Source organism: Crocodylus porosus, unplaced genomic scaffold (genome assembly GCF_001723895.1).
Source record: "Crocodylus porosus isolate Cpor-Errol unplaced genomic scaffold, CroPor_comp1, whole genome shotgun sequence".
Classification (NCBI taxonomy): domain Eukaryota; kingdom Metazoa; phylum Chordata; order Crocodylia; family Crocodylidae; genus Crocodylus; species Crocodylus porosus.
In genome coordinates, this window is record NW_017728948.1 from 66,642,877 (window position 1) to 66,660,478 (window position 17,602).

The 17,602-nt window shown below is 41.3% G+C and overlaps 1 protein-coding gene across 2 annotated transcripts in view; it reads left to right on the plus strand.

Annotated features, from left to right (window-relative positions):
* The first annotated feature begins 6 nt into the window (after nucleotides 1-6).
* TSPAN5 (tetraspanin 5) overlaps nucleotides 7-17,602 on the plus strand; it is a 111,339-nt gene continuing 93,743 nt past the window's right edge. For both annotated transcript variants that reach the window (XM_019553076.1, XM_019553077.1), the window contains exon 1: nucleotides 7-105. In XM_019553076.1, coding sequence (XP_019408621.1) covers nucleotides 25-105 — 81 coding nt within the window. In that variant the 5' untranslated portion in view covers nucleotides 7-24. The remainder of the gene's footprint in view (nucleotides 106-17,602) is intronic.

The window sequence follows — 17,602 nt, forward strand, 5'->3', positions numbered from 1 at the left end:
CCCGCGCCTTCATGACCGCGAAGGATGTCCGGGAAGCACTACAAGGGGCCCGAAGTCAGCTGTTGCATCAAGTATTTCATCTTCGGCTTCAATGTCATTTTCTGGGTGAGTGCAGCCCGCCCGCCCCCCGCTCGGGCCGTGTGGGGCCAGGAGCGAGCGAGGCTGCTGGGGCCCGGGGGGAGGAAAGGAGCCCCGGGTCAGCGTGGGGGGCTGCCATCTGCTTCTCCTCTGCACTCGCCGTTCCATCAGAGCCTCTGCTTTGCCTTCTGCCACCCCCTGGCCGTGTCGGGCATGCTGCCTCCCCCAAGCATCACATCCCCCTCGCCTTCCTAATTGCTTTTGTTGTGGGTGGAAGAGAGGTTTTCTTCCCCTCCCCCTTTCCTTTTTAATGGGGTATTGACCCCCCCAGCCTGGAGGATGAATCAGGTGCGTGTGTCCACACCTTTGGAGCAGGGCAGGTTTGGAGGGCGATTACACAATGACTGCTAGGGCCCTGGCGTGGGTTTGTTGTGATTAGGGATGAGCTTTTGCAAGGGATTTGTTGGGTGTGTGTTGGGTGCTGAGCTTGCACTGCCTGGCTTGTCTCCGTCGCCTCATCTCTTGTCTGCACTGTCTCGGGCAGGGTAGTCAGAACATGGGTGAAGAGAGCAACCTGCGTGTAATAATAATAATAATATTTCTAGCAGATTCGCCTGCTGTGGTTGAGAAACAACTATGTCACAATGCATAATCCAGAGGTGATGGACCAGATGGGTTTGTACGTAGGGGACTGCAACAAAATGAGCCTCTCAGGAATGTATATGCTTCGTTATAGGCAGACTTGTATTTATCAGCTGCCCCTTGCCCCAGCATGGACCAGTACATTACAGATAAGAGAGGTGCCCAAAGAAAAGGTGCCATAAATGCGGTCTGAGTGGTTGCGGGCATGTGTTTGCGTACAGGCTCAGAGTGCTGGTCTCTGGAACTTGTGTGTGGGGAGAGAAGAAATACCAGTCTCCATTTCTACAAACTGGGCAAACTTGCTCTTTTAGCTCCCTTGTTTTTTTTCCTCATCTCCCTGCCAGTACAGAACTTCTGATTATCTAAAACCCCCTGGAGGAAAAAAAAAAAGATCAATACCAGGGTTGTAAAACATGTTACATGACAGTGTTGTAGCTCTTCTTGTAAAGTAAAGATGGTGGCATATACAGTGTTTATATGTTTACTTGTCCTTTCCTTATGCCTTGTGATGAAGGGTTACTTAAAATCTTGTGGTGTATTACCTTACATCAGCCATTATAATCTTATTTTTTGTTCCAATTTTAAAGGTTTTTGGTTGCTATGTTTTTTCTTTTTTCTTTTTTTAATTCTTAATTCCTTCATTTGCGTGATGCAGTGAGCACAGATGTTTTCCAGTGAGGAACAGAAGGGTCTGGAGGACACTTGCATAGTATGTCACTAGCTTTCAGTGCCAACTGGGGGGAGTATTTATGAAATATTATAAGTCTCAAGAGTGCATTTTCTTGGCCATGTCACATTCACTGAATAAATTACTGTGCTCACCTAATCCTATAGGTATTAAGCATGTGCATGGTAGTGGTCTTGTGATGGTTGTGGATAGGCGAGTACTGACCAGGGGATCCTTCCCCAGAAGGTCTGAGTGGTCAGTGAATGCTTCACTTCTGTTATGTTTGCTGAGGTTCACCAAACTGAGCAACCCAGATAAATGGCAGAGTTTCATGGGTCTCAGTTGAATGCGTAGAGTCCAAATTCCTTGGGTGATACAGTCCAGTGAGAGGCCCCTGGACTGGGAATTGGGAGACCCAAGGTTATTCCCCATCTCTGCTGCTGTCATGTTGAGTGGCCTTAGGGTCTGAATTTCCCGATTTCTGAAATGCAGCTTGTGATGCTTGCCTCCTTTGTAAAGGACTTTGAGAATTACAGATAAAAGTGCTTTATAAGAATGAAGACTTGTTTAGTCACTTCCTCAAAACATGGATAGCTCTTTATGAGGAGGGCCTAGGTTTATTTGTGTCTCATGATCTGGACCAAGTACAGACGGTCAGAAAGCCTGAGGCTGAATCAATTCAATCTTTGCATATATTGAACCAATAAACAAGTGCACAGGCATTCACTTCTGATTCTAGAAATGCAGCCATATGTCTTCAGTGGCTCAGGCCAGAAGCCCCTTGCTAGAGCACACCTTTCATCTTGACTGAAACGGACAGCTTGGGCCAAGCCTAGCCCACCCACCCTCCGAGGGGGGGCTTGCAGGGGAGGTACAAAGCATCTTGGGATGCTGGGGGACTGTGAGTTAACTTGAATCTGGAGGGGATCTGGAACAGAAGTTCAATAATCTGATTTAACCTAAATCAGTTAAGTCTAATATTACATCCATCCAGGTTTATCTTAAACCAGTTTCACCTCTTTTGAGAGCAGTTTATGTGTACAGAATTTCTGTTGTGTTACAAATTTGAACCGGGTTCTGATCAGTTTTACTGGTTTATAGGTAATTTCTGTCCCTAGCCTTGGGGTGAAAATATAGCATTGTTGCATACAGAGGATGTTTTAGGTCATTTTTCTTGACTTGCTAACAAATGAGTTGCTGTTCTATCACTAATCTAGGCCAGGAAATGTGTCAAAGATAACATAAGATAATGGTGATCGAAGATGACTGCACCGTATTGTCATTTAAAGAGGATTTAGAACTTTTGATCAGGAGGTAATTGTATAAAATATCAGTCTTCCTTAGATTTCTAGCACAAACCTTTCAAGCACTTGTAACATCTTTCCTAAAGAAGCTAACAAAGATTTACTGTCTGGTTTCCTTCCTTCTTTCCTTTCCTTTCCATTCCTGTAAGGAAGGTGAAGTGAATTGGGAGTAATAATACCTTGTAGTGAACAGCAATAGACCCTTAAACAGAGAAATAATGCAGCACCATTTAAATTACAGTTGGGGATATTGGCACATAATATTAATGTGCATGCTATTTTAACTTCAAAATATGGAACAGAATGTTCTAGATTTCGCACCCTTCAAATCTGGCATGAAGGCTTTATAAAGTAACTACTTCTTCTGTATTTCAGTATTGGCTTTGTGCTCTGTATGTGTAATAGTTTTTTGTTTTTTTTTAATATAAGCACAAACCGGATCAAAGAGAGCAAATTTGGGCCCAGCCCATGGATGTTTCACCTGTATGATTAAAAACCAAATTTTGCCCTTCAGGAGACCTCTCTGTCCAAATGTTGTGGTTGTGTATTTAAAGCCAGCCACCCTTGCTCCAGCAGAGTTACAGGAGAGTCACAGATCAGAATACCGTCCTTTATGCTTGTGCTATAAAATCAGTATTCGAGATGTGTTTTCAAATTAGGTTAAAGGTGATTTTTTTTTTTTTTTTTAAGCCAGAATTCTGTTTGTAATAGGTGAAAAGTATAGCAGACACCTTTATTTTGTAGTGCATTCTGCAAAGGGAATTTTTGTGAGGTCTCAGCACTTCAATAGAGAAGGGAAGGATGCTTTGATACTCGAACAAATATATTGGAAAAAGGTTGTTAGATATTGAAATTAAACAGGCATTAACAAATAAAGACTTAACAATCAAATGAAATGTTCCTCTCCCTCACTGTTGAACCTCTACTCTCCTGGCTGTGGTTCATTGAAGTACCTCCCAGGTCTAACAACGGGACAGGGGCTGTGTATTAAGGCATAAGCTGCCTTTTCTGTACTGGATTTTGAGAATGTGTGTTAGTTAGTACATTCATTCTGTGCTTTAAATCCTAGTCGAGATCAGGGGTTTTCAACTTTTTTTTGGTTAGTGTACCCCTGGTGGCTGGTCAAGAAGCAAGGAGTCCTCTGGCCAGTCAATGAGCAGGGCTGGGGACTAAACCAGAATTGGTCATGGCGAAGCTGGAAGTACCCCCCACTTCTCTGCACCACTGCTGTGTAACTCCTGGGGGCTTCCCAAGTACCCTGGTTGACAGCCCCTTGTCTAGATAAAACCAGAGCATTTTTTTATTTTAGACAGAGCATAATTGCCTAATATGACAACAAATTCCCCCCTTTTTTGCTGTAGTAATAAAAATGAAGCCAAATTTTAGGGCCTTTATATGTCAGGACAGTCCTTGCAGCATTCTGAGAGTTGCTTTAAGGTGTTTTGTCAGCTTTATAGAAATACTGAAGGTCACATTCTGCCCTTTGTTGCAATCAGTGGAAACTCTGTGTGTGTATCTTGGGCCTGACTGAGACCTTAGTCTGGACCCTAAAGGAACAGAGAGGGGGAGGTAGAGAGCAAGTGAGCACATCAACCAGAAACCTAGGGTGTATCTTATGATTCACTGTAAATTGCAAGATGTGCTGCGATTATGATACATCAGCATATTACAAGTCATAATTTGTGTTTTAATTTGCTAGGCATCTGTTGGTTTTGATGGTAACCATATGGGAGTCTAAACTGTCTTCTGAATTAGAGAGGGAACGATAGAAGGAAAGCTAAATACAGTTCAGTAAACGTCCTGTGGGAAAAGTGTTCAGAAGGTGCATTGACCTCTGATGGACACGTAATTTGACAGTTCACTGAATTCTGTAGATCATCGATAGCGTCTCAAAGCAGCTTAGAATATTTATTCCAGGACAGTATTGTTTCAGGGAAAAAAGGGAACTTTGGAAATATTCTTTGTTTTCTCTCTTTAAAAGGAAAATGTTTGAGAGACTGCTTTGATGTGATCTTTGAACATCCTGTGCCATGTTTTATTCTTAGAAATTACTCTGAGAAGTTAATTGCTAGCAGAATGAAACTATTTTTGCGGGGGGAAACAGGATGCTTCCCCCCATTCTGTATTCAAGGCATTTAGTGTACTGTTTGTCAACATAATCATTTTGCTACTTTGAAATGTATTCCATAAGACCTACTCTAAATCAAGGAGAGATTGTTATCTTGATTGAATGTTGGTGCATGTGAACTGATGTAGTGGGTAAATGGCCATGTGACCCCAAGCTTTTCTGCTATGGGCATGTGGAACTTGAGTAGCTCCATTGGCTTTGGTGAAGTTCTCTCAGATTTTTGGGTGAATGTGAAAGTACAGTCTATCCCCCCTCTCCAGCCCTCCTTGCCTTGTATCCTTTGGTAGGGTGATTTGATTGTTCAGAAAGAAAGTCTTTGAAATGATGCTTTAATTTCCTACCCCTGCCTTGGTTTTCTAAAGATACCTGCTGCTTATCTTGCAGAAAACTAGTGCCTTAAACTAATGGGAAAAGACTAATGCTCTTTACTGCTCATCTTGGAATTAAAAGAGCATCAATTGGCATCTCTGGGGTTCCAAAAATGGGTTCTTGCACACTTCCAATGTATATGTAAACCTGGAATTTGTATTTCTTTCCCTTGGTTAAACTGCTACAGATTTGTCACTGGGGAAAACTTGCCCTACCTGTTTAGATCATCCAAGGTGAAATAGGCATATTTACAGCCCTGTTCTATTAAATTGTGGTGCATGTGTATAACAGTCTGGTCATAGGCAGTCCTACCCATTTTGGTTAGACAGCTTTGTTCACAACAGTAATTTGCATGCTTGTGTCTTTGTAAGATCATGGCCTAAGAAAACCCTACTATTTCAGTAACAAAACTTTGTTCTGGAAGAAATGTCTATTCTAGAACAATTTATTTCAGTATAATCATGCTACTTTAATATAGAGAAGGTAGAGCTTTCTCTTGATTGTGCATGCACAAGAGAATATGTACACCGTATAAAGCATGCATGTGTACACATGTCTGCAAGCACTCACAAAGGCAATTATATGGCAGGTTGTAGAGGGTTTTGTTTTTTTTTAAGTGAAAATCCAGAAATTTAATCTTAAACAAACCCATCAAACCATCCATAATAACATAATTAGCAAATTATGCTATTCTGAGTAAAAGTTTTTTATTCAGTATATATGCAAGGACATTTCTGTAACTATTAAAAGGATTTAAATTCTGAAAATAGTTTAAACCAGAATCTATTCTACTCTAATCAAACAAACAAAACCGAAGCTCACGCTCTGTAGACCCAGGACTTAAATTATTAGCAAAGGTTATAATTCTTTTTCTTAACTCCGTCAGACCCTAGTAATGACACGACTGATTCGTAGGTGGTAAGAAACGTGAGCTTGCAATCAGTGAAAGAAATTGCACAAAAAAAAAAAAACTTTAGGACCTTCTTCTGTAAACAGATCACTATTTTGAACTCTAACATCTGTCCATGTAGAGTCCCATTGCCTGGAATATGATTTTGTGTGGCAGGATTTTTATGTGCAAGACTGGCTTTACAGTAATTGGTGGGAGCGGGGTGTGGAGCAGGACAAGCTGCGTGTTCCTGAAAGTGTCTCAAACTGGCAAGAAGACTAGAGCTTATGTAAATCTGGAGGTAGGAGCTGGTGTGTTTAAATACTCAGTGTAGCCATTTTAATACTTTTTTTATTCAGTTAACTAGTGCTGATTAAAATGGTAAGATCTGCTGTAAATGTTTCAGTATCATGTTTTACTTCCAGCTAACATTGAGCAAACATACAATTTTCAGCCCAAATAAACTTTGAAACCTAATTCTGCCAGGTAATGGATTCCAACTTTAGCAGTATAGTGCTGAAAGGTAGAATCTGTTTTTTGTATTCTGAATTGACCAAAATTGCAGGGTAGTTTTTATATAAGTGGGTATTATCCTGTCAATAGGATCGTAATTGTTTTACTGTGGTGTAGGCAGGAGCAAGAAGTGGAACAGCACGTGAGCTAATGAGCTGTATTGGCAACTGTCAGACTTAACTCTTAAAAGTCCTCTCTGGTATAGTAATATATTTTAATAATTTTATAAAATATCTAGCCTCTTTTCTTTCTTTACTTTGTATTTTATGTCAATAACATACCACAAGTAAAAAGCAGGGAAGACAGGGGTTTTGCTTAATGTGGCATAAGCAGGAGAAAAACAAACTATTCTTTATGGCCAGGTACAGACATTACATTTTTCCATTATAAATAATTGGAAACCGGTCTGTACCTGTAAAGGAATAGAAATTCGGCGCACATAGACTGATTTAAAAATAGTGCAACCCAGTCTAAGATTTGCTGTTCCCTCACTAAATGGTGAATGTATGTTCTGTTCACTACTAATCTATGCAATTTTCTGCAAGCAGTATAGTTTAACTTGGATTGATTCTGCCTCGGACTTTTTGACCCTTTGTACCTAGTCTGTGGGCTTGACACCTAATAACTTTTTCTTCCATTGTTACACTGAAGATCACCATGTTTGCAGTCATCTTGCTGACCACTAGCAGAATCTTGCAAAAGGATAAACCTCCTTGGATGTTGATGCATGTGATGCGTGTATGCAGCCCCACTCACTTCTGTGGGCCTTTTTATGGACTGATAAGGCTCTGTGTGGGTGAATCCTATTGCTGAATAGACACCATTTTAGTTGGTTCTGCAAACACTTTGTGTCCCACTCTTTTTATTTAAAAATGTCAATACGAAGTTGAGGAAGTGCTGCCCCGTGGATAAAATATGGACTGATAGTGTTGTTGGTTCTGTAACAAGTTTGACTCAGAGGGATGACTTTGGATAACTTCCTCATAGCCTGGATTTCAGTTGAGATGAGAACTTGCAGGTACTTTGTTGTTAGGTGGATGGAAAAGGTGACTTAGTCATCATTCGCCTAATTTACTTTTCAAGTGCATCAGTTTTCACATCACGGATTCTTCAGCTAATATTTCAACTTTCCAGTCACTTTTCTCTGGACAGCATTTAGAATAAGTATTTCAGCACACATGGAGAGTATCTTATGAATGAACTGTCAATTTCACAGCACAGGGAAAAATCAATATGCCTCCTCCAGGCATTTGAAAATCCCTGGACTAGCAATGAAGGCTCCACAACATCAAATAATATTGAAAATCATTTCAGGCAATGTTCTTGTTGTGGATGGTAGTGGCTTGATTTTTGTTTTCTGTAGCTAGGCAAGGAAATGCAGGAGAGAAACTTTCAGAGGCCTGTTGCATGCTGTTTTTATTTTAGTTTTTCAGCAAAACCAAACCTTATGTGGAATCCTTTGCAGCATACTTAAGCAAAAGCTCCTCAGCATTTTGAGAGTGTATAACAGAAAGAAACATAACAAGCAGTTGGTGGTCGCTCTCAGGCTCTTTGAAAGAATGTCCTCTTGAAGGGAAGGAGCAGAGGAAGGCTGGGTTGGCATTACGAAGGGGTCAGATGCATGAAATAGTCAAGGTAACTCATGACTGTGTTCCTATCTCATTTAATATAGTGATGATCAGCTACACCCTGGATGCTGTTCCCCCTCCACTCCTTGAGTAAGCCCAAGTGTAAAAACTTTCCTTTGCAGAGTACTATGAGGGTTCTGTAGAGAACACATTCCCCTTTGCAGACTTCAGGTAGAGTTTAATTGTTCCCTCTAGGGTATGGGGAAGAGGATTTGATACTCAGTGCTATGGCTCCCTGTCTTGTGGGCTTTTGATGGCATAGGGCTGCTGACTGGCACTGTGGCAGTGGAGTAGATGAACATAGAATAAATGTTGAGATAAGATTATGGCATCCTTCTTATGTAGTCATTCAGTCTCTTGTGTGGTGCAAAGGCACTAGTTTGTCTTTAGCAAAAGTACTATTAAGAATCAAATTAGTTCACTTAATTTGAGAGCAAACCTTCCCTCTTAGCATAGGATCTTTTTGTTTAGAGGCTCTTGGCTAGGGCCAGGAGGAAAGGAATTTTTTCATCTGAGCGCTGGAGCACCGCGGACAGTAACAACATGGCAGTGGGGTTCTCTTAGTGGATTAATTTGGCATCTTATTTTTTGTTCACAGCCTGTATCAAAGCGCCCTCCATTCTACTAAGAAAAGACACCTCCACTCTGCACACATGCAGCACACAGAGTATACCCACCTTTGTCATCATCTGAATTCACTATCATATAAAATATACTTCCCCACTAAATTAGGGTGACAGTATTTTCCCTCTCTTTATGCTGTATATAATCTGCTATAAACTGGGGACATCAAGATAAAAAAGGTATTGCAGATCTTCTCTGGCAAGAATTTAGTTACTTCACATGATGAATGTTTCCATGCTGCCTTTGTTAAAGCAAAGAGCTATCTTCCTATGCATGCACACTTGGAAATAGCATGTGAAATGATATAATTACATTTTTTGGGGCTTAGAAGATGTTGTCAGAAGAATGGCTGAGTGTTCTGAAGCCAAAGTCCTGCTTTCCAGATAATCTGGTACACAGGGAAGGAAGGTCTGGCAGATCAATTCCAGCTGTTTGTTGCATCTGACCTTCCCTAGCATGGACAAAATAGGCGGGAGATATAACCAAAAACCTGCTAACAATTTCAAGAACAAAACAATTTAAAACAAAACATAATCCTTCTCCCTCATTCAAAATGGAAGGCCCCATACCTCCCAGTATGAAAAATAAAATCATGTTTACATGGTTCTGACTTGCCTTTATGCCAGTGTAAATCAGGAGTGATTATGACCAGTGAAGCTAGTAATTACATGTGTGTGAGTTCAGAATTGGGCTTATAACACTTACAGCAAAGGAAGAAAATTGCTTCTTAACAGAATGTGGAATGAGATTCTCCAGAGAATGGTACCATTTTCTATAGTAAAATTGAGCCAGGTAAAGGCTTTTAGGCAGAAGGATTTTTTTCCTCAACAATTAGCCACTAATGCAAGCTACAGTATAGTAGTTTTACCCCTTATTTCTTGGTGTTGCCAAGATCCTTCAGGGTTTGGCTCTTACTCCTTTTTCCTCCCCTTGAGAGTGTTCCATAGTTTTGCTGCTTCCTCTAGTTAAAATGTCACCTTTTTGTTTCTGTCCTGGTGGCTGAAAGAATCCCTTATGATATCAGAATAATCTGCCTTTTCTGCATGGAGACTTCTGTTAAAATTTACCATTGTTACATTACAACCATCATGTTTAGACATGTTCTAATTCAGGTTGGAGATGATTAAAAAATGCTGGTCGCTTTTTCTTTGACAGCAACCTCCCTTTTTCTGTCATAATGCTAGGAAATGTTAAAAATAGAGATGGAACTTAGGTGCACCTAAGAGGAGTTGGAAATTTAAACTTTTGTTTAGGCAGACTTTCCACATGCTTATTCATTTTGTGCATTAATGCCTTCATTTCCCTCCTGTTTTTTAGGCATGGATGAAGAAAGATGCTGGTCTGTCCCCTTAACTTTCTCACATACCTTTAAAGATATCTTCTACTTTTGTACTTCTAAATTTATAGGGGGTTCTTGGGCTGAGAGAGGTAAAGCGTCTTGGAGCTTTAGCGTTGCCTTTTGTTCTCTTAGGCTAGGGAGCAGGAAAACCTGAAGAAGGGCCCTCAGTGCCTGAAATCTTGTCCAGCAGCTCTCCCAAACAATGCATTTGGTCCAATAAAAGATATCACAAAAAGCCTTGCTTCTCAGGCATTTCCTGAATCGTCATAGCTAGATCTGTAGCTAAAGAGTAGAGCATTAAGCAGTTACAGAGTGGATATCTAACATTCAGGCCTTTGCAGAGGTAATGTAGTTGTGGTTTCTACACTTGGCCTTAATGGGTGAAAGAATCAGAATATCCAGTGAACTTCAGGAGGCATAACTGTCTGCCCCTTGACTTTTACAAGATCACACCTGTTTCCAGCCTGCCTCTTCTTCCATCTAAGTAAAAAAGCTTTGGGAGAAATAGAGTCCCTTCTTTTCTTTGAATATGCCTTCCACTCCTAATGCATGCATTAGAGCGGGGCAGGAAATTATTTTGGGTGGAGGGCTGCTTACTGAGTTTTGGAAAGCCATTGAGGGCCACATGATGGGCATCCAGGGGCAGATAAATATTAATTTTCTAAACTTTTTAGGGGCCCTGTGGGTTGGATAGAATGGTCTGACGGGCCACACGTGGTCCATGGGCTGCATTTTGCCCACCCCTGCATTAGAGCTTGGAAAACATACCTAAAGTCTGCCAGCTGTTTGAATCCACCTGAATTTTTTTGCCCTTCCAACCCCCAGAACTTGCTGGATGCTTTGAGGAGGGAGTGGGACTCTAGTAATCTCTCTGTCATTCCTAGTGTGATCCTACTGTTGCTGATGGCTTTGCAGTCACCAGCAGAGTGAATTTGTACAGAATCTTGTCAAGTTCAACATAGCTACGTGTTTCCGAAGAAGAGTAATACAAAGTGGTAAAAAACAGTTATTTTCTGCTCAACTTCAGTTTAGGGAAGTAACGGATGGTAAATTTCCCCAAACCAACTGCCATTGCTCGTCCTTTCCAGTATTGCATGTTCTAACACAGGTTACCTTACCTGTAAGGTGTAACTCTGTTTTGAAAAGTGACAGTAAAAATGGCTTTGCAGCATTCACTGTTTTCCTTTCTCTTACTGATTTACAGGCCTCTGACAGACGTTCACTTTAAGATACAATGGGATCTGATCCTTGTTTCCAACAGTTGTCTCCTGCCATGCCACACATGCATGGAGGGACTTGCGATCTTGGGACCAGGAATTAGATCCCAATCATGCCTTATTTGCTGGTTCAAGGAGAGTCCGGGGCCAGCAAGATGACTGTCAATTAGAGCTGGGAAAAAAATGATTCTCAGTCCTAGCCAACAATCAGCTCGGTGCATAGGGAACATGGCCACTGCCAAGGTCCCCTAGGTTTGGGAGCTGTAAAACTGTGTATGCCACCCAACTAAGTGGCACATGGAGTTTGACAGGTCCTGCAAGTAGCCTGATGCTGTGCTTCCTGCACACTGGAAGCCATAAAACTGCATGTGCTTCCTAGCTGGGCAGCACACAGAGTTTATGCCGGTCCTGGTACATGAGGAATCTGACATTAGGCTGTTGCACACACCCCATGCACTAGGACCTGTTTAAAACCTGTATGCTGCCCAGGTAGGTAGTATATAGGGGGTTTAGTCATCTCTGGCATGGGACTCTGGGATCTGGCTGTTGCAGCCCACTCGCTGGGGCCCCCTGTTCCGGGGCCTATAAAACCACGTCACCCAGCTGGGGTTACGTGATTTTCACAGGCCCTGGGTTCAGTTTACGGCACAATATAAATGAGCCACAAAGTATTCCTCATTATATTAGAAGTAAACTCTGTGGCTCATTTACTGCATTATTATGCTTTAAATTGACTTGCGCATGTAGCCAGGTTACTATTTAACAAATTCAGTCTAGCTAAAAGTCTGGCTGGTTCTCTCCTTTTCCTGCATCATTACCTGGAGTGGGGGGAAGAATTCTGCAGGGTAAGTTGAGCACCTGTGCAGACACCTTGCTGATTTGTCTTTCCACTGATGTGGTACGCTGGTCCTACATCTGAAATATAGTAAACAGTTTAACTGGTGATGCACAAAGGGGGTCTGCATTCCTTTAATTTTGCAGCGGTAATGGCAGTAACAAAGGAAAAATCTTACTTTTGTCACTTTTGGAAAATCCTAAATGACCTCCAGGAACAACTCTGTTCTGTAAAACAGGTGCATTTTTTGCTGCCTGTACTATTTAACATTAAGGTTGGGTATCTCGATATTAAATAGTTTGTATAGTTATTATCTAAGAGATCTATCTGTACTTGTGTAAAGATAAGTCGGGACATTTCAGCTAGGCCAACCCTGTGAATGGCTTGCAAAAGACCATCAGTTCAGTTTATTTATGACTAAGCTACACCCAATTTAATACCAAAATTATATAGTTGGGTGCTTTTCTTTTGCACTATACATTGTAGGTAGGTTCTTGTTTTTTAGCTTCATAGATGATCCCTGGAACCTGAGTGCTTGGATGATGCTTACAGTGGATCTTTTTGGAGGAGTGGTTACACACTGGGACACAGTAAAGTAAGAGTGAAGGTGTTGTTATCAACCTTGAGTGGAGGGACTTGCCTTCCTCAGCTTTTGGCTTTTCTTTGAGGAAGTTCCTCCACGAGGAAGAGTTGGTGCTGTGGTTCTCACATGCTTAATGGCATTACTGTAGATGTGTGCATGGTCAAAGAGCAGGAGGTAGGGAGCTTTTCTGATCTGCTCTTTAGAAGCTCAGGATGAAAAAACTTTTAAGTGTTGAACAGGGGAGTTAGTCCTGGTACCTCTTTTAAGATAAGCTTGGGAAATTACTTTTACTGAGCTTTTCTAAGTTTATGTGAAATCCTGAAGCCAAATTTAATTTGCACTAGAGCTGCTATACACCCGTCTGGTTGTGGAAAGGGGCTTTAAAGTGGTGGTAAGCCCTAGCAGTGCAGACAATGGTGTGAACCAGAACAAAAACTTAGGTGTCAGAAACCTTTTAATGTGAGCATTATGGGCTCCTTGGTTGGAGCTGTTTGGAGAGTTTACTAAGTTGGTGGGATATCGTTTGTTTTCTTTGCAGAATGAATGGCTTTGGGCTTATGCTGGGTGGTGAGAAAAGGGGCTTAAGCCTTTCCCTGAGGAAGAAGAGGGGCCCAGAGCACAAAATACCTCTTGTCCAGAGAGGATTTTCTTTTTAGGAAGGCTTCCCTCCCATTTTTTTTAACCTGTCCTCTCCACATTGGTTATTAGTATCAACACAACTCTTCATGTGCTGCAGTATGCCACTGTTTTCTCTTGGAAGCTCTACTAACAGAGGAAAAACAAATTAAACTCCCCAGTTTTCAGACATAAAACCACAAGAACAGTCCCTCTAGACAAATACATATCAAGGCCACTAAAGTATCTTAGAGAAACTAAATGACCAAAAAGGTAAGATTGTAAAGGACAGACTTGCTTCTGATCAGATAAATGTTTGCCCTGTCCTTCCCCCAGCCCTGAAGCAATGTTAATTTTAAATGAGCCTACTACAGAGTTGCCTTCCATCAAATGCCTTGCTGCTGCTGCAGCCGCATTCATCCGCTTAGCACACACAGCACAAAGACTTTAAGCATTTGTAACAGTTGGGGCCTCACTATGTAGCCTCTGTGTATGAGCAGCTCCTATTGGCTTTAATAGGAGCTGGTTGGAGCAGCAGCTGCATAATTAGGTGCCTGGTTTTCAACCAAGGAGGAAAAAGAAAAGGATGTGAAAAGACTTCAAAAGAGACAGAGCCATTGCTTCAGTCTGCCTCCATAGTGAGGAGCTGATGCAGAGGATGATGCAGTGTGGATGCAACTGGCAAGCTCTTGCTGAGAACAATGAACTGTGTACAATGCTTTTATTTTTCTTCTTTCCTTTCCATTGTCTTGGAATAGTTAACGTACTGTATATAAAGGTTTGCATTCAAACGAAAGTAAACAGTCACCAAAAGGATAGCAGCCTCATATTCATCTAATACTTCTGGCATTAAGATATATATAATTGAAGCAGTCGGAGATAATTTGCTGAAGACTGTGATTACATTCTTTTCCCATTTTTATGTGACTGTGCTGGCATGCCAGAACCTAGTGTTAAATAACAGTTCATCTGTATAAAAGTACATGTCTTTCTCCGGCTCTGGTTTGGTCAGCAATCTGGAAAGTGCCAGGGTTTTATAATCGGCCATTCATAACATTGCATTATTACTGAGTGATGAGTCCTGCCTCTGCCAGGCTCTTGCTTAGGCAAATTCCGAGCTAGTCAGACGTTTTAAGAAATCTTTATCTTATCTGTGAAGTACTACTTACTGTGGTCTACCATCAGCCACAGAAGAAATGGCCACACTTCTATTAATAGCTTCTGAATTTTTATCCTCACCTTGAACTAAAGTTAAAGCCTTTTGCTTACAGTACGCAGCATTACAGCTGACGCAGTGTCTTAGTAAGCTAATAGAAGGGATAAGGGTATTTCAGTAAACAAAGCATAATGGAAGCTGTGTACTATAAATCAGATTTGTAAATCAGTTTATCGTTACCATGCAAACTGAAGGGCTTGGAACTTGCGTGCAAGATTTCTGGGACTGAGATCTCTCTCTCTCTTACTTTTACTTTTAAGCACAGGTCTTGACTAACTATTTTAACTAACTAGTGCACTCATGCTCTCCCTTGGTAGTGTTCTTGAAGCAGATCTGTGGTAACAAGATGCGAGTGCATGGTTATAATCTGTGATAACACCAAAGATTCTTAATAAAACATTTTTTTTGCCTTGTAGGCTTTAAAGAAATGTAAAACAAACGCATGTGAAAGACTGTTTAATCTTGAATTGTTCCAACTGAAGATTTCTGGCTTCACCACAGTAAGTCAGATGCAGGTATTATCAGAGGTTGCCCTGCCCCACCTCTGCATTCAGGTGATGAACTTTCAAATGCAAAATTAACAGATCTCGATCCCAGAGCTCTGAAGGTTAAGAGCTTCCCTCAATTAAGGGCTAAATCCACCCCCTTCCATCAAATTAATAAACCTGGGTTCAGTATTCAAGGGAGAGGGACTTCAGGGAAGAATCCTGCTCTTTCATTCCACCATGGAGCCAGTCTTGAGGCTGCTACTAAGGCATCCCAGCTCCTGCAGTCCCACTCCACAAAGGAAGGACCTGCACAGAGACCGTTGTTCCTTGTTGTGCCTTGAAGTGGAATGGTAAGAAACTGGAAAGGTGTGTGGGCTGCTTAGCAGTGTTGCTGGATTTTTTTAAAGCCACAATGGCTTATGGACAGAATAGTGCGAGACACATAACAGATGAACAAGTACTGTCTTTAAGCTACCCAGTTGGAGTCCAGTTTAGAGTCACACAAAGTAAAGTACTTCCCATGCAGCAACAGTGAAGAGCCTAACTTAGTTTCTGCTTTCAATGCAAGTTTGTATGGATATGCGTCCACCCCTCCAACAGCCTTACCATTGTTTCCTAGCAACCTTGCCCATTTCTGTGCCAGTGATCAAAGAACTTGTGTAGATTGACCTATGCTTTCATCCCTTGATGGGACTTTTTGTCTTGGTGGGAAAACTCAAGTTGCAACAACTGGGTGTTATACAGATATATTTAGCTTTGGAGAATAATGTCTTCTGTTAATACAGCATTTTTCACTAGCGCTAAATATTATTGGCAAATTAATGGATGACAAGATGTGTAAAGACCTGCTGAGTTGTAAATAACAGTAAATATTTCAAATTAATCAGCCCAGAAACCAAAATCACTCCATAGATAGTAAGTGTGTGGTGCTATCCACTACAAACATATCTGCAGCAATAATATTTGTGTCCTGCCAAGAGATGGTAGAGAAAGGTGTGGCCTTTTTCAACATTTAACAAATGGAGAATGCTCTAGGTAAAATGTGTAAGTGCCTTATTTCTGTGAGACTGTGTTGGACTGTGATTGTAGGGTCGTATAAACTAACACAAGGTTTGAATATGACTTTGGAATCTATGTTGATAAGCAGGTGCTGTCTGCAGATCTGCTTACTTTCAGCTCCTCAGAGCGTACTGTAACATAACCTAGTTCTCCTGGTGAACACAAGTCCAACTGAAGTGTTCAAATTGCATTTCCTTTCACTCTAGCACCTAACCCTTCTTTCTGAGTAGGAGGTCAGAATTCCTCGCCTACCTTGACTATGCTCATTTGAAGTGGAAAAGTTCAAGTGGCATATATGACTAGTTCTCACTTGTGGCATATACCTGGCAAGGCAGAATTATTAAAGGCCTGGGGAGAAGTGGTGGGGGAGGGGGGGTTAGATTGCTTGGAGTTGTCCTTCTGGTCAAAAAATGAGGCCTGTTAGTGTAGATTGACCATCTGTGTTTAGCTGAACTTTAAACAGTTCAGCTTTTATTAATTAGGTTAGAACAGTAGCTTTCAAACTGTGCTCCACAGAACCTGGGGATTGTGCAGTAGGTCATCAGGGGGTTCTGCAAAGAGATTGGGGGTAATGGTGGAATGGGCCAGGATAGGATATGCTGTTGTTGCTGGGCTGGGTTGCTTGGCTCTGCATCAGCTCACAGCATAGGGTAAGGATTCAGCAGCAGAAGTGATATGAAAGGGTTCAGTGACTTCAGGAAGGTTGAAAACCACTGGTTTAGAACTTCTCAAAATGAAAATATTTCATCACTAAATAGAATATACCTCTACCCAGCATCTGGTCATAGGGTATGTACAGTATGACCTTTTCTCCTTTGAATCTGATTTCTGGATAAAAGACATCCTTATCTAAATTCCTGTTTTTGTTGGAAATTGGAGGGGAGGAGATGGAAGGGCAGGGAGCTTGGACAGTACCACTGAACAAAAGACCTGAGAAAATGGGTTGGGTGGTTCTTCATCTTGAAAGTCACTCGCTTTGCTAATCCATTTGAAAAAAACAAAAATAAACTTCAGTAGAATCTGACCTTTCCTGTTTCGTCTCCTTGTGACAAGGTATTTAGCCGAATTCACAGATTTGGAATTGATGCCCCGCCAGCCCCGGAAGCTCAGGCAGTGGAACATATGCTTTGAGGGCTTTAGGACTTTGAAGCATATTTATTTTGTTTAGCTTTTTGGCTCAAATTTTTGGCTTTGTTTATCTTCTTTGTTTTAGACAATTTAGTTTATTAATGTCTTCCTGGCAGGAACAACAATTCTTCTCTTTCCCAGTCCCTATGTTATGCAAGCTTCTCCAAACCTCCATGGGAATAGGTGCTATTTAGATTACTGAAAGAGGATAATATTTTACAAACATTACTGTGCACAGTGCAACTTCTTGGGCCTAATCCCATGAGTTACAGCAGAATTA